A 23,722-nucleotide genomic window follows, 5' to 3' on the forward strand; every position below is an offset into this window, starting at 1 on the left:
TAAAAAACCCCACCTCTTTATACTAATATAAGCAGAAAGAACAAATACCTTCTAAAAATCCTGCTGTAGCACTGTGTATTATACAAACTCTGATAGAACTGGGCATTTTGAATATGTTACAACAGCATATACACCTATACATTCACTTTTGCTACTTATTTCTTTGTAGCACTCAAATGTTCATAGATGAGACATCACTCGCACTCTTGTTATATGACAAACAGTTTAACTCAATGTAGACGGCAGACTGTGTGATGAAAATGAAAACAGACTACTTAATGCCAAATAAGCACCTAGAGAAGCAAACAGTTTTAAGTCAGTCCATTTTAAGTAAATCTCAAATCTAACACACAGTAAAATCGAGTATATAAAAAAGTAGATAAATAAGAAATTAAAGTTGCTCAGATAAATCCTAAACTTAGATAAATTTAACAAACCTTGTGAACAAAAATGTACCCACTAAAAAGTGTGCTGGTACATCCTAAAAACTTTGAAGATGTGGAAGAACACACATGATCCTCCAAATTGGTTACATCACACGTCACCTTTCCTTATTTATAATGTGAATGGACAGCAAATTACCTACAATGAACCATATGCCACTCATTTGAAAGAATGTGTGTTTGTGTTTTTAAACTTGCCTTAAAACAGCAATACCTCATATGCCCTTGGATTTACATGGTAATTATCAAAAGTCTGTAACCAGTGTGTCAGTGCACACATTACACCAGGAGCATAAACATACACAAAACAAGATTGAGAAAGATTTTTTTTTTATATTTTGAGGAGCACAGCTCTCTGTCTGCCAGGGTCTGGCAGCTAAATTACACAAATGAAGTGTCCAGTCTTTTAACAAACATGTACAATGCATAGAAAAAAATGTTTCTTAATGCAAAACACTTGGTGAAAGGGGGAAAAAGAAAAAGATTGCAAGAAGAAAAAACATACACACACACACACACACACCAGAGGATGCATGGCAGAAAAAAAGCCCTTTTCATATATTCTTTAATGTGGAGATCGCAATCAACCCAATCACCCCTCTAAACAGATTAAATTACTCCATAAATTTATCTTTCATCCTTAATCTTTCAATTAACCTGAGCAAACCGCCACCATCATAAGGTGTGTAATGATCCACAAATTAGACCAGGGATGGGAACAAGTTTGCAATATTGTCAGATTGATGACAAAAAGAGACATCCTGAAAAGAGAGAAACCAGTTAAAGGGCACTTTGTGTTTTTATAAAGGCAGTCCTTTCACTGTGAGCTTCTAAGTCATCATTTTCTGACTCTGAGTTACACCCATCTTCTTTCCATAAGCCAGAAGGAATTCCTTTATATGAAACAACACCACCCCTGCCGATTCCAAAGCTGCCATTTCTGACACCGGCTTCCAGTGTGCGAAGTTTGCTCTGTCTGCTGCAAAAGTTACAACCAGAATTCAACTGCAGCCCAACAAACACCACAACAAAGGCTACAACTATGAAGGCACAGCTTAAAACAGCCATCGTGACAGGGAGTGGAGGGGACAGCTCTGATAAAAAAGATCTTGCATTTTCCAACAGTGTCTGAGTGTCTGGGGACTCACGCTGGATTTGATTTTGGTGGGAACAGGTATGTGAAGAAGTGTTGAGGTGGTTATGTGGTGGGCAGGATAGGCAGTCAGTAGGGTTGATTCCTTGGCAGGTAAGGCAGGATGTATGACAAGCAAGGCAGGCCTGCACAGAATACGTTTCCATGCCATTTTCTATTATGTTGTCTGTACTCTTTTGTGCAGGGGTAAAGCCAGGCGGACAGTCCTTTACGCAGCTCTGCTGGTACAGGTAAAATCCAGGATTGCACTCTGCAGAAAAAATAAGAGAACAATAACTAGAGAGAGAAGATTTGGGTCAGCGACAACTTCCCAGTTTAGTGTTGTAAACGAAAACAAGAAAAAGGTGATGAACACCCAGTGAAAGAAACCAAACAAAGGTTATGACAGAAAATGTTAGATTATGCAACAAAATGGAGATTTAGATATAGAACTATTGATATTTCTGGGGTAAAATTCACTACTTAGACAGGTCAAAATAGTTCCCATATAAATTGAAGGAGATAAATTAACATTTTTCAATCCACATTCCTCTAAACGTGAATGGCCAATCTACTGTATAAAAATTTGAAGACTTTTAGCAATATTTCATTTCTTTTATACTAGCACTATGCTTGGCAGTTACTGTGCGAATATTGCTCTATTCTATACTATTCTATTCATGTGTATATGAGCTTCTCTGTATACAATGGAGGTATGTGCATATTAAATTGGTAACTTTAATGCTACTTAAGACAATGTCTGCATACACAATGTATTCAGCTTTTGCATCTCGAATGGTCTCCTTTTCAAAAAGAGATTATATACATACACACATTTTTACAGTCTGCACTGCCTCCGTGTTTAAAGGACTGCATGCTGACCTGAAAGGCACATTTGTTACTAGTAAAACAAGTACTATTTGTAAATTTGAACTTGATTGAAAATAGCATAAAATTACCAACAGCAACATGTTTAAAAGGTTCACAGTAGCAGACACTGCAAAGTTAATATTTTATGATAAGTGTTACGAATTCCAGGACCCCTCAACTTCCATGAGTACAGAAACAGAATTCTGATAATGTAAAAAAAAACCAAAAAAAAAACCACACTACTAGTTAAGTAATTAGTCCTGCCCTGTAATGTTGCACTTTAACACAATAACAGGGAGTAGTGTATGTTCTGAAATTTACATGATTTTCCACATTTTCATATAAAATGCATAAAAATCTTTTTAAATATACACAGAGGGAAATCCTAAAATATTAGAATATTGCCATCCATTGTATTTAAAGTTTATTTCCTTTATACTCCTCATTAAAACCTTAATTGTTATTTGGGTAATAAGCACCAAATACCCATATTAAATTGATTAAACTCTACACACTCTCCCCTACACTGTTTGTTCGGAATTTGTAACTTTTCATTTTCTATAGAGGTCCTGCAAATTTGTTCACAGTCAAACTAGAACAGGGGCACTTTACCTTTTCCATGACATGCTAATCCACTACGGCTTTGCGACCATTTCATACTTGCTCCTACATTGTGGAAAATGAGTCAGGATCCTTAGGACCTTCTGCACAGGCAGCACAGAATGACAAAACTCAGTAATTCCACCACCCTTTGCCACATCCTCCTACCCTAAAGTATGTATTTAAAATATTGTTGGGGGTGTCAATCAGCACAAGCAACCTGCTATCCCATCCCCCACTGACGCAACTGAAGTTGGCCCAGCTCAAGTCTGTTTATCTGGGTGTGAGGTGTATGGAATTGTATAGTGTAAATAATATATCGATATTAGGAACACATACGTTTCATGTGGGCTCCGTGTCTACAATGACCTGGGTAAATGTAGGATGACAGGAAATGTGAGGCAAGAAATGTTGAACACATAATTAAAACAAACTTTTTTCATGTTATAGTAATAATTGACTAAATGCTGATGTGAAGTGTATAATACGTGAAAACTGAACTACAAATACCAAATAGACACTTTCACAAAAGGTATAACAAAACAAGAGTGCCTTTATTCAAGAATAACGGTTGAAAAAGAAATTATTAATTTTACATGTTGTTGTTGTTAATATGTAAAAACTGAAGCCTATTTATCAATTGGACAGCTGGGTTATGGGTAAGAACAGCTGCTTCTAAATCAAAAAGTTGCGGGTTCCATCCAGGGTCTTCTCCGCATTTACCATTTTGAATAGTGAGCTGCTATTATTACTATTGCATAATAAAAACATACATTTGATCTTAGTCTGTAACAGCTGGTGTAGCTTTAAACCTTACTTCCACTTTTCTTCCATCCAATTTGCCAAACTGTTTCAATGGGACAGTGTAAAAAAATGCATGCAAGGTTTAAAGATATAGGAGATTAAAAAAATTCACTTTAAAAACAGGTGGTGAAGCGGATATTCTACAGTTTCAGATTCCTGCTATGATTGAATGGGGAGAACAAAAATTTAAATTCCTTTGTCCTTTACATAAACAATGTACATTGCAAGCCTACATTAAAAGTTTCATATCCTAGATGAAGTGGATTTAAATGTTATTTCATGATCTGTGGAAGATGAGAACATAGATCAAAGTCCATTTCTGTACTAAAACGAACCTGATTCACAAAAGTGACCACCGCACATTTTATTTTTTTTAATAACAGTTTTTCAGTACTTTGCAAGGTATGATACAGAACTTTACCCTCTTCTTTTTGAAGTAAAAATTAGTTCTGCCTGTAGATAGGGACAGACAGCTTTAAGCCACTTGCACATACGGTGTTCAGCTCCAACATTAAAACCACTGACAGGTGAAGTGAATAGCATTATGTTTTTACAATAACATCTGTCAAGGGGTGGGATATATTAGGCAATAAGTGAACATTCAGTTCCTGAAGGTCATGTGTTGTAACAGGAAAAATTGGCAAGCTTAAGGATTTGAGAGACTTTGAAAAGGGCCATATTGTGATGGACAGATGACCGAATCTCCAAATTGGCAGACATTTTGGGGGTGTCCCTGGTAAGCAGCAGTGAGTACCTACCAAAAATGATCCAAGGAAGAACAGCCAGTAAACCAGCAACAGGGTCCTATGTGCCAGGGGAACGAAGGCTAGCAAATCTGGCCTGATCTCACGGCAAAGTCACTGGTCACTCATTTGCTTGCTCATGCCACCATTTGCTCATGCCAAACACACACACTATGGCAGTATAAGATGCAGCCTCTTCATGTCAAGCCTTCATTTTTGCATCAACAGCACATCACTCAGAGTAGTACTATTAAAGGGCAACATAAAAACCTCACACAAAAAGACATTATGCTTTTAACACAAATACACCAGAACAAAGTCCCATTTCTTGATTACTTCTGCAGAAGCATTTTGTGTTTAAATGTTTGTGCCAAGTCTTGCCTGAATTTTTAGCATACCAATAAAATGATTTTTTATTTTTAAAAATTTATACCAGAACAACTTTATCTGGAATACTGGAACACCTATTATATTGCCCACTCGTGGCATGGGCATCCTATGATTAAAATGTTCGAGCTATTAAAACTGGCAGAATAACTTATGCACCCAGGCAAATTTTTAGTCAAAAAACTTAGCAAATAATACTGCTGTATAAGCAGCCTTTATGCTCTTACAGAGTAGAGGCCTTATTTACACATTTTGAGCCTCGTTTGGTGTGTACGCAACTTGCCATGCTAACATCTGGATTTATATATATATATTTTTAATATATTTATAGGATTAGGGCAACTCTGACCCATAAGTGTGCAATATTTCAGAGAAACTGGAAAATGATGACTCCCTTGACCAAGCAGGGAAGTGCAGCCAAACCAGCTAAATGATGACTCGGATGTACAGTAATTCATATCACCAAGCTGTTATTATAATGTGCTTTAATATGACAAATATATTACACCTCAAAAGTAACAAATGTACAGACTTTTAGTTCTCTTTTAAAAGGATCACTGCTATGTATTTAATAAATGTTTTGTTTTGTACACTGTCAGTTTATATTGACTGCCTGTTGGCACTTCAAGGAACTGGCTGACAGCTCAGGTCAGGAATATCTCTGTCAAGCTTCAGTCCATCATGTGTCCTGTGCTGGAAGCCATTAACCGACCAGTGTGGCAGAACATTCAGTTTTCCTATGGTGTAGATGTACATACAATAAAAAAATTAGGATAGTCTTGAAATTGCATTGTTCCCTGCACAGACTCAAGGCACCCCATGCCAGAAGCAGCAAAGCAGACACAACAAAGCAGCCATAAAACATAACCAAGGCACTTCCATGTTTCACAGTAGTTAGGCTTTCAAAGAAAACATAATTTGTCCCCCATCCCCCCATAATCAGTGGAATTGCCAAAAAGTTCCAATTTTCTCTCATCTGTCCAAAGGACATTATCCCAGTAACATTGTGACTTTCAATATGTATTTTTAGCAAATTTCAGTCTGGCTTTATGTTTTTCATTCAACAGTGGAGTCCTCCTTTGAACTTCTTCCATTGAGCCCACAATCACTCAAACATCGACAAATGACAAGATCAGAAACTGATGAAAGCTGACCTTGGAGTTCAGCTCAACTTTATTTGGAAGCTGTCCTTGGCCTTTTGTTTACCTTTTAGGGTTGACTGTGCTCTAGGGAGGTTGGCTATAGTCCCATGGATCTTAAACTTATTATTTGCAACTTTTGTCATAGGAACATTAAACACCTTGGATATGGTCTTATAACCTCTGACTTTAACATGCTTGTCTATAATTTTCTTTATGATCTCCTCAGATAACTCTCTTTGCTTTCTCTGGGCCTCATTCACTATGTGACACATAATCACACCAAACAGCAGAGTGGCCACTTTTCTCTACATAAATAGGCTAAATGACTGCATGATTGGAGAGGTGTGATTCTAATTAAGAAAACAGCTATTTTTTTTTTTGCTGTGAGAAATCACTCTAATCTTTCCTAGGGGTATCAAGAAATGTGCCCAAGCCATTTTAGAATATCTTTGTACAATAAACAATACTTTCTCTGTCCATACTTGCTTTACTTCACTTGACATATCAAAGTCATACAGATGTTCATGGGACATCTGCTTTTCATTTAATCACTTTTCACGAGGCATATAGCACTTTTTCTAATGAGCTTGCAAGGGTACCAATAAATCTGTCCTTGTCTGTGGTGTTAGTGTATACAGTGCATCTGGAAAGTATTCACAGCGCATCACTTTTTCTACATTTTGTTATGTTACAGCCTTATTCCAAAATGGATTAAATTCATTTTTTTCCTCAGAATTCTACACACAACACCCCATAATGACGTGAAAAAAGTTTACTTGAGATTTTTGCAAATTTATTGAAAATAAAAAAATTGAGAAAGCACATATACATAAGTATTCACAGCCTTTGCCATGAAGCTCAAAACTGATTATCCTTGAGATGTTTCTGCAGCTTAATTGGAGTCCACCTGTGGTAAATTCAGTTGATTGGACATGATTTGGAAAGGCACACACCCATCTATACAAGGTCCCACAGTTGACAGTTCATGTCAGAGCACAAACCAAGCATGAATTCAAAGGAATTGTCTGTAGACCTCCAAGACAGGATTGTCTCGAGGCATAAATCTGGGGAAGGTTACTGAAAAATTTCTGCTGCTTTGAAAGTCCCAATGAGCACAGTGGCTTCCATCATCCGTAAGTGGAAGAAGTTCGAAACCACCAGGACTCTTCCCGGAGCTGGCTGGCCATTTAAACTGAGCGATCGGGGGAGAAGGGCCTTAGTCAGGGAGGTTACCAAGAACCTGATGGTCACTCTGTTAGAGCTCCAGAGGTCCTCTGTGGAGAGAGGAGAACCTTCCAGAAGGACAACCATCTCTGCAGCAATCCACCAATCAGGCCTGTATGGTAGAGTGGCCAGACGGAAGCCACTCCTTAGTAAAAGGCACATGGCAGCCCGCCTGGAGTTTGCCAAAAGGCACCTGAAGGACTCTCAGACCATGAGAAAGAAAATTCTCAGGTCTGATGAGACAAAGATTGAACTCTTTGGTGTGAATGCCAGGCGTCACGTTTGGAGGAAACCAGGCACTGCTCATCACCAGGCCAATACCATCCCTACAGTGAAGCATGGTGGTGGCAGCATCATGCTGTGGGGATGTTTTTCAGCGGCAGGAACTGGGAGACTAATCAGGATAAAGGGAAAGATGACTACAGCAATGTACAGAGACACATCTTGGATGAAAACCTGCTCCAGAGAGCTCTTGACCTCAGACTGGGGCGATGGTTCATCTTTCAGCAGGACAACAACCCTAAGCACACAGCCAAGATATCAAAGGAGTGGCTTCTGGACAACTCTGTGAATGTCCTTGAGTGGCCCAACCAGAGCCGAGACTTGAATCCAATTAAACATCACTGGAGAGATCTTGAAATGGCTGTGAACCAACGCTTCCCATCCAACCTGAAGGAGCTTGAGAGATGCTGCAAAGAGGAATGGGAGAAACTGGCCGAGGATAGGTGTGCCAAGCTTGTGGCATCATATTCAAAAAGACTTGAGGCTGTAATTGCTGCCAAAGGTGCATCTACAAAGTATTGAGCAAAGGCTGTGAATACTGATGTACATGTGACTTCTCAGTTTTTTTATTTTTTAATAAATTTGCAAAAACCTCAAGTAAACTTTTTTCACATTGTCATTATGGGGTGTTGTATATAGAATTCTGAGGAAAAAAATGAATTTAATCCATTTTGGAATAAGGCTGTAACATAACAAAATGTGGAAAAAGTAATGCGCTGTGAATACTTTCCGGATGCACCACTGTACAACCAACAAAAACATGTATTTCCTGTTCAGGGTAGTACAGTAGGTATCCACTAAGAAAAGACAAATATTTAGGAATGAAAAAAACCCACAATAGAAAAACTACTCCAAAATCTCAAAAATGCTTAGATGAATTTGATCAAAATTTCGTGACATAGAAAAAGCAAAATGAGCGAACATCTTTATGTGTTATTTGTCATTAATAGCAGGTGGGATATAATGTTTTGCCAGTTATTGCATGGAGAAATAGGGCATGCTAGTTTAGACAAATGAAGGCCACCTGCAGAAGAAAAGTTTAGAATAGCTCTAAGAATATAAGTGCTTGCAAGGCATGGTGCCTGTGAGCATAGTCAATTTCACACAACTGATTCAGTAAGAAAATCATTTAATAATCTATTAAGCCCTGCTCATTTCATCTTATCTGAAAGCTTTTGCAAATGTCATAATGTCAAAGTGGGGGACTACAATTCCCATCAGTCTGTGTGCTACTCCAAATGATTTTTTTGGCGCTTACTAAAATTAAAGAACAGCCAAGCAACTTGGCATGTCAAAGATAGCAACTACTACTACTTCATTTTCTCAGTCACTTCAAGATAAAACTTTACTTTGCTAGGTTCATCTTACAGCAGTGTTACTCAACCTTTGTGGCCTTGGGACCCAGTTTTACATTTAAGTTCATGGACGACCCACAGACAGCATTTGAAGGGTTTGGGGTTTGCCCTTTGTAAATTAAGCACAGTAAGAGTTGGGGGATAGAGTTCCCCTCCATTTCACCCTGGGAAAAATACTGTGAAGCACTGTGAATCGATTTGGCAGACTGGGGGTGTGTCATATGTGACAAATCTAAGATTAAAAAAAAGGTGATGAAATCAGTTTATCAGTGCAAAACCAAACACCTGAATATCATCATTAAGTTCACAATACCAATAAACAGTGTCAAATGCTTCATGAAATTAAAAAAGGTGATGGAGCTAAGCCATGACAGAAAGGAAGTGTAATTTTGAAGAGTTAAGCCTAAAAATGCACATCATGTTCACAAGCTACAGCTAAACAATTTGAAAATAAATAAAAATCTAGTGCACAACTTACATTCTATAATTCGAAAAAGATTGTTACCCAGCTTTGACCAGGATTCAAGATCTGTTCTTTATGCAGTTAAATTAATCCAAATGCAATTTCAAAATTTCACTTGTCCACTCTGTGGTTCTACTAGCTACATTGCTGGAAATTTCTGAAATGGGGCAATCTTGTGCAGTCTTCTGCTGACAGTACACCATGAATTAATATACTATTACAGGCATGTTTTTAATGGCTCTATATGTATGTCCTGAAAAGAAAGGTGTTTAAGCAAAAATATTCTGAGCAGACCTAATTACTTCTGTAGCCATTACAATAATCTACTGCAAGTATTAGAATCCTACAAGTCACTATGAAACAAATTCATACTTAAGGACAAAATCATGTACAATCAATTACCACAGATTTCAAAACTGCCAAACTACCTGCCTTTAGATTCACACAAAGTGACACAGAGTAATGAAGTTTTCTTTTTATTAAGATTTACTCAGGACAGGAGTGTTTACTGTTTAAAGTACGTGTTCTTGTTGGCTAAATAGTAATTATTCTAAATTGGTTTGGTACAAGTGAATGCGTTTGTACTTGGGAATTGAGGGTCAACCTAATTGTATTTCTCTTTCCAATAAACAAAATGCAGTCTGCTAAGTAATTATGCTTATTAAAATGCAGGTGTAAAAGGAGTAATATATATAAGAAAAAAGTTTTCTGACATTTTTATGTTGAGGAAATACAGACTACAGATTATAACTCAAACAGTTAACCATAAAATGAAATTCCATGCTTAAATAAATGTGACATTTATGTTTCAAATTCAAAAATTTCCAATAATCCTTCCCAAGACACAAATTTCCTTAAAACAAGTTTCACATTCTTTACTTGATTTAACAGATTTAATTAACTTAAATTTAATCCAACAGAATCTGCAGTTGTGTAAGACTAAACTTGAGTATCCCCTCTGACTCCCACAAAAAGGTTAGATTTTGTGTAATGAAAGTTGAATAAAATGTCTTCCTTACAGGGCTATCCTCTCCAATGTAAGTTGCCTTATGTATCAAATACTTCTGTGTATTTGACTTATAAGAGCTCTGGGTACATATGCAGTTTTTCAAACCCCAAAAATGTGTTTTGTGTTAGCAAGAAGAAGGGGGCAGGGAGTGAAGGAACCAAAAGACAAAACCTCCAATGGATCAACCCACACCATATGTTCTCTTTAGATTCTGGGAAGTTGTCTGCATATTCACACCACCACCACCATCAAAATTTCTACCTGGTTACTTTTTCACTTTGACTTTAGTTATGAGAAACTAGACCGATGTACAGCTGTCCGAGAAATTCTCCAATGAACAGTGACAACATTAAAAACAAGCAGGGAAAAATGATTTCATACCCCTTTTAATAATTATCAAAACATTTATTTTTAGCTAGAAGGAAGCTTTTGAACAATATAATTAAAATTATCTTTATTATTCATTTTACATCAAGGCATTTCAAATTAGTGGAGGTTTATTTGCATACTTACCTATACATATATGCTCTGAATTAGTGCTCCGGCAACTGTTGTTCCTAGGTTGGCTGGAATCAGAAAAATTGGGGGAATCTGAACCAGTCCCATAAAGGACAAGGATGAACTGTTTTAGTGTACCTATGGAAAAAAACAAAGGAAAAAAATTTTTCATGTCATCATTACGGGGTGTTGTGTGTAGAATTCTGAGGAAAAAAAAATGACTTTAATCCATTTTGGAATAAGGCTGTAACATAACAAAATGTGGAAAAAGTGATGCGCTGTGAATACTTTCCGGATGCACTGTACATAGAAGTTCAAATCAGTAAGAATCAGAAAACTTTTGGGGAAAATAAACTTTAACCACTAGTTAAAATTATGTTACTTAGAACTTGTTTAAAGTATGGAAAAACTGTACCGTAGTCACTGCCTCCTGAAGCATTTTCAATTTCTAGTGTCCATTCACCTCGTGGGTCTTCATCCCAAGAGTGAGTAGTCATGAACGCCCAGTCATTAAATCCTTCTGAAGAGAAATCATGAGGTCTTAAAAGGAAAAAAAAAAAAAAAAAAAAACATTATAAAATAAAGTCACATTTAAGGAGCAGCACAATACAACTAAGTATCCTCCTAATGTCTTTGGAAGATGTAATTTCAGATGAACTGAAGTTCCTAAATGCAAGACACAATCAAAACAGATTACTTATCACTGTAACATTAAGACTCTTAATAAACACATGTTTACTAGTTATACTAGTTGGTCAATATCCTCCTATGTATTAGTATTAGGGTGTGGCCAAATTTACTTCTAGAGCTTTTCCACATTATTTTGTCTGTTTACATTGTTCTTCTGAAGCAGTATGTAACATTACCTATTCTGTGATTATGTGTCAGACAATATTACATTTATTGTTATTTCTAGAAACCTATTCTCATTTTCTCAATCTTATCCCCCACTCTGCCATGCAAAAGAGAACATGGCAATTGACAATTTGTATGCTAATGTCAAAGAGACACAGTTTCACATTGCTGGTCTCATTTGGTAGATTAATCCACAAATTGTCTGCTTTGTATCTCTGCAAGAGCCCACTGTACCAACAACCAGGGAAGTGAGAAAATGTTCACCAAAGTAATGGAGTCTAAGAACTGGAATGTGCTCTGTAAAACAAATGGTATGTATACAGATGGCATAAATGTCTAGAAAAGGTATGGAACTGGCATAGTAAAAAACGATTTTGAAAACCCGTTTATTGACGTGTATCAGAGTTGAAATGGATATTCATGAAAAGTAATTAAATTAAAAAACAAATTAATTTGTTTCTGCATGGTGGTAAAGTGTATAGTTTTGGAACTTACATATATACACACACACACATATATACATATATACATACACATACATATATACATACACATATATATTATATATATCTCTTCTACTCCGCTCCCCAAAGAAACACAACTGTAGGACTTCTCTTAAGAGATCCAAGAGACAAAAGTATTTCAAAAAATGGTCACAACGTCCCCTTCTTAAGTCAACAATGTGATAAAACTACACCCAGCTTGCAGTTATTAAAGTAGCAAGGATGGCAAGTCCAATCACATCGATCCCAGCACATCATTCTTGCAGGCTGACTCAAAGGTAAACAAACAATATGGGTAATCTCTGTAGGAGTCATTTTTTTGTAGCATATCTCTAGTGCATAAGGGGACCCTGGATGGAAAGTTTTCTTTGGGATGTGGTGGAAAAGACATTTGTTTAGAAAAACAATGTTGTTGATCCATTTGTGTAGCACTCACTTCTGTTACCAACTGATGCATTCCGTTGCACAAACGAAAACAGTTCTTTTAAAAACAGTTTATTCTTGAATATAGATATACAGTAATCCCTCGCTATATCGCGCTTTGACTTTCGTGGCTTCTATAAGTAAGCATATCTAAATATAAAACACGGATTTTTCCTTGGACAATGGGTCTTTTTACTTCTGGTATATGCTTCCTCAGTTGGTTTGCCCAGTTGATTTCATACAAGGGACACTATTGGCGGATGGCTGAGAAGCTACCCAATCAGAGCACGCAGTTAAGTTCCTGTGTGCTGATTGGTTCAGCGATGGAGCGCTGAATTCGATTCTGCTGCGTTAACCAGGAAGTCTCATCTCACTCATTCAGCATCAACGTGTTACGCTGTGTAAAGGGTTAACTTTTGTGCTCTTTTGTGTTTATCTTTGTGCACAGTCAAGCCCTTCGTTATGGCTCCATAACGATCTGCTCCTGCTTCAGGGGCTGTGCCCAAGCGCCAACAGAAGATGCTAACGATTGCTGAAAATGTAAAAGTTTTGGATATGTTGAAGGAAGGGAACAGCTACATCGCTGTAGGACGCCATTACGGCATCAATGAGTCCACGATTCTTTTTATTTAAAAAGGAGGAAAAGAATATAAGATCTACGGCCGCAGTGTCCTTTAACAAGGGCGCAAAACGAGTTGTAAGTGGACGTAATAAGGCGGTAGTCCGGATGGAATCTATTTTAGGGATTTGGATTGAAGACTGCCGGAAGAAGAACGGCGGTGCTACACAGTTGCCTGAAGAGGCTCCTTTAGAAGAGCTGTAATGCTCTCCTTTGTTGTGCAATAAAATTAAACATTGTATCGGACAAGTCGTTGTGTCATTGTTGGTGAGTAACCATAATTAATTTTCTATGTACAGTACTTAGTACATGTACGTACGATTAGTGTCACTGTACACACATTTTACTATATACAATTTTTCTTGCATTGTACGTATTTATTGCTGGTGGCCTGTCTATCGTAATGGCTGTAACATAACATGTAACGTATGTGATATCAGAGACGCTCGATATCTTATCTATAATATTTAGGTTTTACTGTATATAAACAGTGTTTACATACATAATTTCAACAAATCTTACCTAATATCTAAGAGAATACAAAGGGTTTATGCTGTATAACTGTGCGGGAAATGTTTTATAAGAGTGTGGGAGAGTTTATACGGGCTTAAAATATATAAAAATAACCATATAAACATATGGTTTACACTTTGCAGATTTTCACCTTTCGTGGGGGGGGGTTCTGGAATGTAACCCCTGCAATAGGTGAGGGAGGACTATACACACACACACACCTCTGTATATACATATACACACACACTTTGGGTCAAAAGTTTAACACCACCACGTTTCTAATTTGTTTTTTTTTGTTTTTTTTTTGTTTAAACAGTTCAAGTCCAGTGATTAAGCTTAAATTGTAAAAACATTGAGTATACTGCCAGATGTGAAAAGAAAAGCTTAGGTTACCAAATTGTTACACAAAATGTCATTTTTCAGGGAACAAGTGACTGGGGTTTTTTTTTCCCCAGCAATGGAAGTAAATTAAGCATTGACAGTTGATTCAAATGATTCCTTCTGGTGTCCCAACTTTTGTTGATTATATTTAAACACTGTCTATATAAAAGCAGTATTGTAACAAACTGTTACTATACCACCTAAAGCATTATTTGGACAGCTTTGCCCTGTATATGGTTATCATAATGGTGAGAAAAAACGAAAACAAAGGAAGACAGAGAGACCATTATAGATCTTAAAAGAGAATGTCTTTCCTTTAGAGAAAAAAGTGTTACCGAGTACAGTTTCCTACTTCAAAGGGAACTTGGAAACTACAGGAAAAGGACAGAAAAAGGTCTGGCAGACCCAAAGCTACCACCGAGTAACAAGACAAGTTTGAGAGTCCACAGCTTGCATGATAGGATCCTCACAGGACAGTAGTCAAAGAAAGCAAGTCTCATTTTCAACTGTGAATAGAAGACATGAGTTCCAATCAACTTTAAACTATTACAAACTACTGCTGTGTACACTCAGTGGGGGTGGTAAAGTTTAGGGCTTCAACCCCAATAGCAACTGTTGTCCATGTAGATGTTCTCTTTGTGCACGTTTGTTGATTGACGACTGTAAATGTGCTGTATATTGGTGTATGGATTAATGAGATGTGGCAGAAACCTAATTCCAGTTAAATGATTATCCATCTATCACTTTACAAAGGCACTGAGAATTATTATATACATAATTATAATTATTCTGATAATTATCCAATTAAAAATATAACCCCAGAAAATCTTTATATTACAAATTACATTATACAGTAAATATATGTTAAGTACGACTATCACCAACAGAAAATTACACTTGAAATTCTATAAATACATGATTTTCAATCACCTTGACAGTATTAATCAACTTAATGTTGTAAACAAAACCCATGTTTTCTGGGTATGTTGATCACGGACACTAAACTGGCTCCATATTGGTGTAGGCGTTAGTGGGCAGTGTAATGAACTGGTGCCCTGTTAGGACAGGATCCCTGCTTTGCTCCCAACACTAACAGTACAGGCAGTATAGTCTCTTTGTTGAATTAAATTAAGTTGAAACTATGTGAAAAACAGGCTGTAAAAAAGATTGTCTGCTTGTGAATGTGCTCAACATCTCCGTTCAAAATTTGTGTTTAGTGTCACCACCCCCTTCTGCTCCTTATATATAGCTCTTTGGAGAACACAAGACATGTCCAACAGTGTACCTTGTTAATTGAATGGCCCCCTGTTCAGTGATGGTTTGCTGTATTGAACCCACAATAAATCACCACGCAAAATAGGAAAACTTTAAATACATAAAAATTATTCCTAATAACCAAGTGGAGAATGTAGCTGCCAATAGCTAATATTTAACATATACAGTACATATACAAGTCTTGTGGATGTTGGCTAAACCTAGTCACATACTCCACATGGGCACTGACTGAATTCAGATATGAACCCATGAGGTAGTCCCAACAAGTATGCTTTTCTTAATGGTCACTAAATAATTTAACAATATTAAGCAAGCATTTTCATGATGGCTTAGTAAGTTTAAAACTCCACCACTAATTCTAAATGTAATAAATGGAGTTCATAGGAGAATAAGAAAAATGCCTAATCTCACTCATTCACAGCCAGTTTTGTAACTGGGCATATCTGGGGAGGAGTGGGGGGTGAAATCAGAGTGAATATGCAAACCTTACAAAAAAAAACAAAACATTGGTCTGGCCAACAACTTAACCATTGTAATGTAAAATTTTAAATATCAAACATTTACAGCAGAAGAAAAAAGAAACGCAAATTATGGCACTTAGCACATAATGTTTCAGAGCAAGTGGCCAAACCACACAAGACTTATTTGTGATTTATGAAGATGACCTATATATTTGTCTGTACAAATGTTACTTTTCAATTGTGCAAAAATGTTGGGGAGACTTGAAAGATTTAAGAAGCCTTAAAAGAAGTGCTGCACTGTGCAGCAACTGCATCAACGAGAAAGGACAAACGGACAGTCTATGAGTATATTTGTAGGCATCTTTACTTCATGGATGCTTGAGTGTGTTTATATAATTATTGTCACATATGAAGAACACAGTGAAAATCGTACTTTCATGTGCTAATCAACATGCAGCACATACAGCAGCTACCCTTTGATGAACATGGAAGTGTGATCTTAAATATTTTCATATCTGAGAATTAACTAAACTGGAACTCCCTATTCAAGAAATAAAATATTACATTTTTTTTTCCTGTTTGAATGAAGACAGCACTCTTATGAGCCTTTTGCAAGATTATTATACAATGTGCTTCCAGCAATGCTGCCTTTTTGTGCAGATTGAACAGTAAATCAACAACTATTAAGCTTTCTTGTGAAACGGATGAACAACAATTTTTATACAAAAATTATTATGGGACATACAGTAGTTGAATACATTTTAAATTTGTTAGAATAGTTCAATTGTTAGGCTTCTTTAACAACTAATTGACCCAAATTGACCCTAATCCTCAGTTGCAGATGACAAAATATACTCGATTCAGTGTTGGCTTACTGCCACCATCTACTGGCAAAAGGAAACTTTGCATTTACGAAGCAGAGGGGGATGCCAGAGGGTTGAAGGTGGGGCACATGCCAGCCATGGTACTGATACTGTGGGCTTTTTTAAGGAGACAAAAATATAAAACAATTTCTCTGGCTGCCAATTATCTGCACAAAATGACTAAAACCACAGCCCAGCACATTTTTTTTTTTTATATAAACTTTTTGTGATAATTTGTGCAATATTAAAAAAGGACATCATGCAATGAGGAGCTGAACCTTTATAAATTGGTGTTTTGTAACTAAGGAGAACACAAAACAAAGTACAAAAGCGAGAAACAAGACTTCAAAATAAAAGAAAATTTCATTTTACCAAACCACCTTATAAATGCTCTGCGACATTTCAATGACCTAAATAAGAATTAGCTTGAAAACATAATGACATATACCAGGAAAAAATGAAACACATGACCCTGACATTAAAATAATTAAATTCTGACAATTGTGTTATAGGGCAACATACATTTTATGAAGGTGTAAAGTTTAAATAAAAAAAATAAACAGCGCAACATTAATATTAAAAAATATTTAACAATTTACAAGTGATATCCAAGCAATTTTCTCAAAAACAATTATAAAATTGACACATGCTTGGAGAAAACTGCTGCAGACCACATGAAAACACCAGTAACACTTAAGGCTGTCATTTCCTCTTTTAAATTAGACAAATGCATCTGTATTGGGGATTGAGAAAATAATTAACAAAGATGCACACTACTTCATGAGAAGGGACATAGGACCAAGATAAAATGGAACAGAATCAGAATTTATGATGTAAATTGGATATTCAAAAACCACTAATATGAAAGTGTCCTCTTTCAATTTAATTTCATGCTTGATTACTATTAATGCTTTGTTTGAAATAAAGTACTTTATTACTCTTTCTAGCTTTACTGCTGCCACGATCTAGTAAGATAATTAACCACAGCTATAATAAAATACAAGATAATTTGACAATATTCATTTGTAAAGAGAATTCCTTTTTCTGGGGAATTTTCTTTACTTAACAAGGTAATGGCTCATACCTTGGTGCAAGAAGGGTTGATCTGGTGCCTTGAGGACTTATTAGGTAAATAGCAAGGTCTCCACGTCTGTTGTAGGAGAGGGTGAGCCGTGCTTGAGCATGCTCCAAGGAGCTGACATAGTTAGACTTTCCGATGCATGCATCAACATACTTTGTGACCACAAGGCGACTGCCAATGTCCCTGAGGAAGGCAAAAAAGGAAAAAAGTGGTGCAAATGTTAAGTGAAAATTGTATGGGCTGATTAAGTTCCTCCTTCTAATGTTGCTCAGTTCAGCCTAACCTGTACTCTTGACTATGAAATGCAGTTATTTTATAATTAACAGACAAATTCAAGAAGGGAGAGACATAACAGGAACACTAGGCTCCCAAATAATGCACCAAAGAATGTGAAATAAGCTTCAAAACATAGTATATTCTTACAGAGACAGACACTACATATATTTAAATTATCACAAGTTATGTCTCTTGTCTCTACTGACATTTTCCTAGGAATCAGCAGACCTTTCCAACTGTCTGGGGCAGATAAAAAATATTACATAAAATAGAAATAATTTGTATTCCTTGCATCCACACAGTTGTTTCAAACACCACTGCCCAATGTTGGATACTTGGCTAAATAGGTCTACAATCACTAGTCTCTGAAGTTTAAGTCATGTCTAAGATATTGTTTACTTTTTTCACAAAAGTATGTCTTACAGTGTATGTGCAATTGGACCTTTGGTTCTATGATTAACAATAAGAAATGTGATAAAAGCTACATTAAAAAAAAAAAAAACACTATTGATGAGGTGCTAAGCCTGGTAACTACTGCTTCAGACTACACTATTTAAAGGAACAGGCCATCCAAAATGATATATGTTTATCTTTTCTTTCACCCTATGTGGTTTGTAGTGACGTCCAAAATTTTTTTTTTTCTTATCTAATGTTTTCATGTAGAACAGAGTTAATAAAGTTTATGTATTAATGAATGTGGGGGGTGATCAGCGCTGGTCAACAACAAACCATATAAAATATCAATGAAAAAATGTGATGCTACTCATACAGCATAATCCATTTTAGGTCATCCAGTTGCAAACTCAAAACAACCAAAATGCATGCTTTTTTCCCCCCAAAAACATTGTAAAATCGATTCCACTGGTAAAATGAAAGTAGACCACAACCTGAAAGCTCTTTCATATGGGGTCACACTTTTGAGTTGAAAACTTATCTTTCCCCTAAGTACACTGGCCAAGAGTTCTGTCTTCAATTCAAAAGCATGAGACTGCGTGAAATGGATTCTGGCTTGTGGTCTCGCTTTTATTTTACCGGAGAAACAGACTTAGCAATACTGTAGCAAAAATCTCACACATTTTGAGTATACGAATGGATGACTTGACGTAGTTTATGTGGCACAAGTAATGTGAGATTTTTTTAATCAACATTTTATACGGTTTGCTGTCCAGCATTGGTCACCACCCACTTCCATTATGCATAAACTCTTAGCTTCATTTTGCATGAACACATGAGATTAGAAGTTTTTTCTCAGCATTCAACAAACCACATTTTGGGTGGAGTATTACTTTAAGCAAACTTGTAAAAACATATATAAGAAAAAAAGAGAATAAAAAAAAAAATCAACTTCTTAAAGTACAAAGTATTTTTGCATGCATGTTTTAAATTAAAAATCCCCCCCACCATACCATATTTTACCTGGGCTCAGAAAGCAGTACAAGGACACACTTGTGCTGAGGCCCAACACTAGTCCAGTTATGGGCCACTGCTACCATGCGACCAGCGTCCAATAATCCATAGCCATAAGAATGACTGACTGATGAAAAACAAAAACACAACTAGTTAGCTCAGCTTTTGATTTTATCAAGGTCAATACACATAACTTGCTCGAGTACAATTATAAAATTGTTTACAAACATGCCCTTTTGAAATTTACCAACCCCACCCGTGATAAGAACTCACTAATTTTGCTCTATGCACATTTAGAAAAAGGTCTTTTATTTATCAACACATCTGCACATCTTAATAAACAGTGCAAATTAACTGTCTGAAATTCATATTTTAATCAATTCATTGACTTTAAAATTAAAGTTTTAAAGTAAACAACAATCATCAAGCTCTGTGGTTCTTGGATACAGTTTTTTTTTTTGTTCAATTTTAAATTTTTGATGACAGTGTAACTTGTTACTTAACTCTACTGCACTGCTAACTATTCTTTTTCATTCTGTCTTGTGACATTCTCACATTGAAGACATTTCTGAAGATATACAAATTTATCGACCATAGCTGATTAAAATATCAGTCTTTTACTTTGTCTATTATTTCTTTACAAACACTTTATTAAAACCACTAATTTATGCTAAACATATAGGTGTAAATGAGACCAAATTACATGACATTCTGGCTCTTTATTAGCATACAATTGTAAATTTGCAGTGGGTTAAGAAAACAAAAAGCAGTTAAAATAAAGAAGTGAATTAAGCAGTGTAAGAATAAAAAGTGTTCATAGCTTAGAATCTTAATCCAGTTAGCAATCAATAACTAGCTATTAATATAATAACCACTAATTGGCTACTAATTAGTAAACTGGCTTGGAGCAAATACCTAGAGCCACAGTGGCCCTCCACTACCAAACTTGGAGGAATCCCTGCTCTATAAGGTTAAGCTCAAATGTAAGAAATACTGAACTCAAATAGTTCATACACAGATGATTTAAGCTCTATGGGAAAAAGCAACACCACCAGTGGTTTTAGATTTAAATACAATGTATACATTACAGATCAAAACAACACAATAGTGCATTGTGTTCAAATAGGAAATTACTGTATTGAGCACAGAAAGAATAAGATTTAATGTGAAATAATTCCTCATAAACTGAAATATCTAAAAGGTTAGCAAAGGCTCAACAAAAATTAAGGACCGTATTAAAACCCCAGTGGATTGTACAAAGCACTTGTGAACTCATCAATATAAACTAGAATTTTTCTTAATTAAAACTCATTGTGTACTTGCAAATGAGCTAGGGTTCTTGAGAATCAGCAAAACAAACTGAACTGCTAGTATGCAAACTTAAGTTATCATACTGAACCACTCGGCAAGCTCCAATTCTTATCAGATGCTATTCCAAATAGGGCATTTAAATGACTGGGGGAATTACCGTGATTTGAAGATTGTCTGAAATTAGACAAAGCTTTTGTTTCAAAGTCTAAGCAGATACTGTAACGTTCACAAAATGTATGACCAGAACATTATTAAAAATATTTCTGCCAATACTTCTTATAAACAAGGCCCTAAACTGAGGAGGAGATAAAAGTGATGTAATTTAAACTCCAAAGCAGTCTTAGATGTGCATAGAGCTTAATACCACCAGTGGATCATTGTTGATTTTTGCTTCTGTTTTTGGATTTCGCTTGTGGATTTTCCATTGGGATTTGTTCGTCTTGTATTCTAATTAAGGCAACCCATTTTTCCTCTTAAGGAATATTTTCTGTAATATTTTGTATTATGTTACTAAATATTAATTTACAAGGACAGTTTGATTTGACTTCACAAGAAAGTGGTAGACAGTATTCTCCCTTTTGTGGAATTTTTGAATATACATTTTTTAAATTTATTTGCACTTTGATTTTTTTAAAATTAGTATCCTTTTCTGGTGTCTGCTCCAGGTGAAGCCAGTAGAAAGCAGTGGAGACTGAGCTGGTTTGAAGCGGCATCTTCTGGGCTGGCCAGGGAAAGTTCCTGGCCTGTGCTTTATGGTCATTTTTGAGGCGTCTGATCTCATTTTTCCATGTTTGTGTGTCAAATGTGCAACAAGACAAGCAAATGAATGCTGGTTCAGTTCCTGTGTCTGCTTCACTGCATGACTCTGAGAAAGATGTTTAGCCTGTGTCCCAAGTGCTATTAAAAAATACACTTGAAAGGTAGCCTAAGTTTGTAAATTGCCTTGGAAAAGGACACCTTCAAAATATGCAGCAATGTGAATGACAAAATGTTTGATGAGAGAAATGCATCATGTACTGCTTAAGGCACAGATGATAGAAAGCAGATATACTCTTAAATACACAAATCCCTAAAGGTTCCAATGCGCTACTTATTCAACAGATTATTATTCAGCTTCCCTAAAATATTATTTATTAAAGTCCAAAGGTTATCAGTGCAAATTCTAGACTAATTCGTATCTTTGAAAGCAAATACCATTCAATAAACTTAAATACATACGTCACGATACATAAAACCAACAACAGATTTATTAATCTACTAGTAGAGTTACCCACCATCAGTTAATTAGATGTATCAGAATTATTATGTAACGGAGTGCTTTTCTGTATATATACATATATTTTTTTTTTTTTAAATATATATATATATATATATATATATATATATATATATATATATATATATATATATATAAACGTGGGCTAATATTAATTTACTGGAGCTTCTTTCTCTTAAACATGTCACTTTTTGTTTTCCCTAGAGTAAAACATTTGTGCCGTTGACCAAGTCCAGCTTTTGTTAGTGACTGACCTTGGCTTTTGTTGGTCATTAGAAAACACAATTTTACTGGAAATGGTAATAGTTTGTAGCCAAACAGATAATTAGCTGAATAATGGGAATTATGGGTATAAATATAATTTTACCCTGTAACACATCCTGTACAAATGATCAAACCTATCATATTTGAATGCAGCACTTTGATCTGTAATATCCCTTTACAACGTTTTGGGGATTTAGATCAAAAGCAATACACAAACTGAAACAGGCCTAGTTAATGGGAACAATAGTTTAACTGGGCACTGAATTTCTAAGTTTCATTATTGCCTTTTAAATTTGAATATGCCAATATTTTGCCTGTAATTTCATTATGCACAACAGTAACACGAAGCAACCTGTAATAGTGATACCTTTGCGTCCAACCCCATTTGTCTTCCAGTCATTGGTATTAAGATGAGCAGGGCGTGAAGTCTGAACAACAATATGCTGCATGTCCCTCCAAGTTAGATTTTTACTGTAGTACAAAAGAAAATTAATTGAAATTTTGCAAAAAAATAAATTACATTTACATACACAGCATAGCCAGCAAAAAGTTAAATTAAGGCAGTAAGCAAAAAAACTAGTCCGCAAACAAGGCATAGTCTTCCAGTGTATCCATTATACATTGGAGCAGAAACATTTTCATAAAAACAAGGAAACCGCATGTATACATTGTACCATCATTAATGAATATTGTAATATTTCCAAGCTGTCATAATATTTTCAAATAACCTTCAATAATCTTTTTAACACTTACTTTGCTTCTAGGGCAAGGGCAATGATCCCTGCAGCAAGTGGTGCAGAAGCTGAAGTTCCTGTGTGAGAATCCGTACACTTTTGTCTGAGATCTGTTGTAACCTACAACAACAGTTTGTTGTTTCAATCAAAGTTACAGTTTAAAAATAAAAATATAAAACTAAATGAAATAAAAAATAAAACTCTGCATTAGCTGTCATGATAAGCAAAGACATTAATATAGTAAGTCCCCTACATACATGCGAGTTCCGTTCCGACCGTGCACTTGCAAGTCCACTTTGTTCAGAAGTCCAGCAAAGTTAGCCATGGCACGCAACAAGCAAAATGCAATCTCCATCTCTCCTACAGATAACATGTACAGCTATTTCTACATATGAAAATATAAATATTAACTTTAAAAAGCATGTTACCGATTTCTTGTGTATTTTAACAAACAACAGAAAGTTAATTTTTGTTTCCACTGTTTTCTGTCAGTTGATATCACTGTTTACGCTTTAGGAAGCCTAAGCA

The 23,722-nt window shown here is 35.9% G+C and overlaps 1 protein-coding gene across 3 annotated transcripts in view; it reads right to left on the reverse strand.

The window, feature by feature from the left end:
* Positions 1–756: 756 nt before the first annotated feature.
* LOC114642539 (furin-1) overlaps positions 757–23,722 on the reverse strand; it is a 208,602-nt gene continuing 185,636 nt past the window's right edge. For all 3 annotated transcript variants that reach the window (XM_028791402.2, XM_028791404.2, XM_028791403.2), the window contains exons 10-16: positions 23,214–23,314; positions 22,828–22,931; positions 19,619–19,736; positions 17,930–18,109; positions 11,368–11,492; positions 10,968–11,090; positions 757–1,846 (exon numbers count right to left, since the gene is read on the reverse strand). In XM_028791402.2, the coding sequence (XP_028647235.2) occupies positions 1,224–1,846; positions 10,968–11,090; positions 11,368–11,492; positions 17,930–18,109; positions 19,619–19,736; positions 22,828–22,931; positions 23,214–23,314 (1,374 nt within the window). In that variant the 3' untranslated portion in view covers positions 757–1,223. The remainder of the gene's footprint in view (positions 1,847–10,967; positions 11,091–11,367; positions 11,493–17,929; positions 18,110–19,618; positions 19,737–22,827; positions 22,932–23,213; positions 23,315–23,722) is intronic.

This window comes from Erpetoichthys calabaricus, chromosome 17, assembly GCF_900747795.2.
Source record: "Erpetoichthys calabaricus chromosome 17, fErpCal1.3, whole genome shotgun sequence".
Taxonomy (NCBI): Eukaryota; Metazoa; Chordata; class Cladistia; order Polypteriformes; family Polypteridae; genus Erpetoichthys; species Erpetoichthys calabaricus.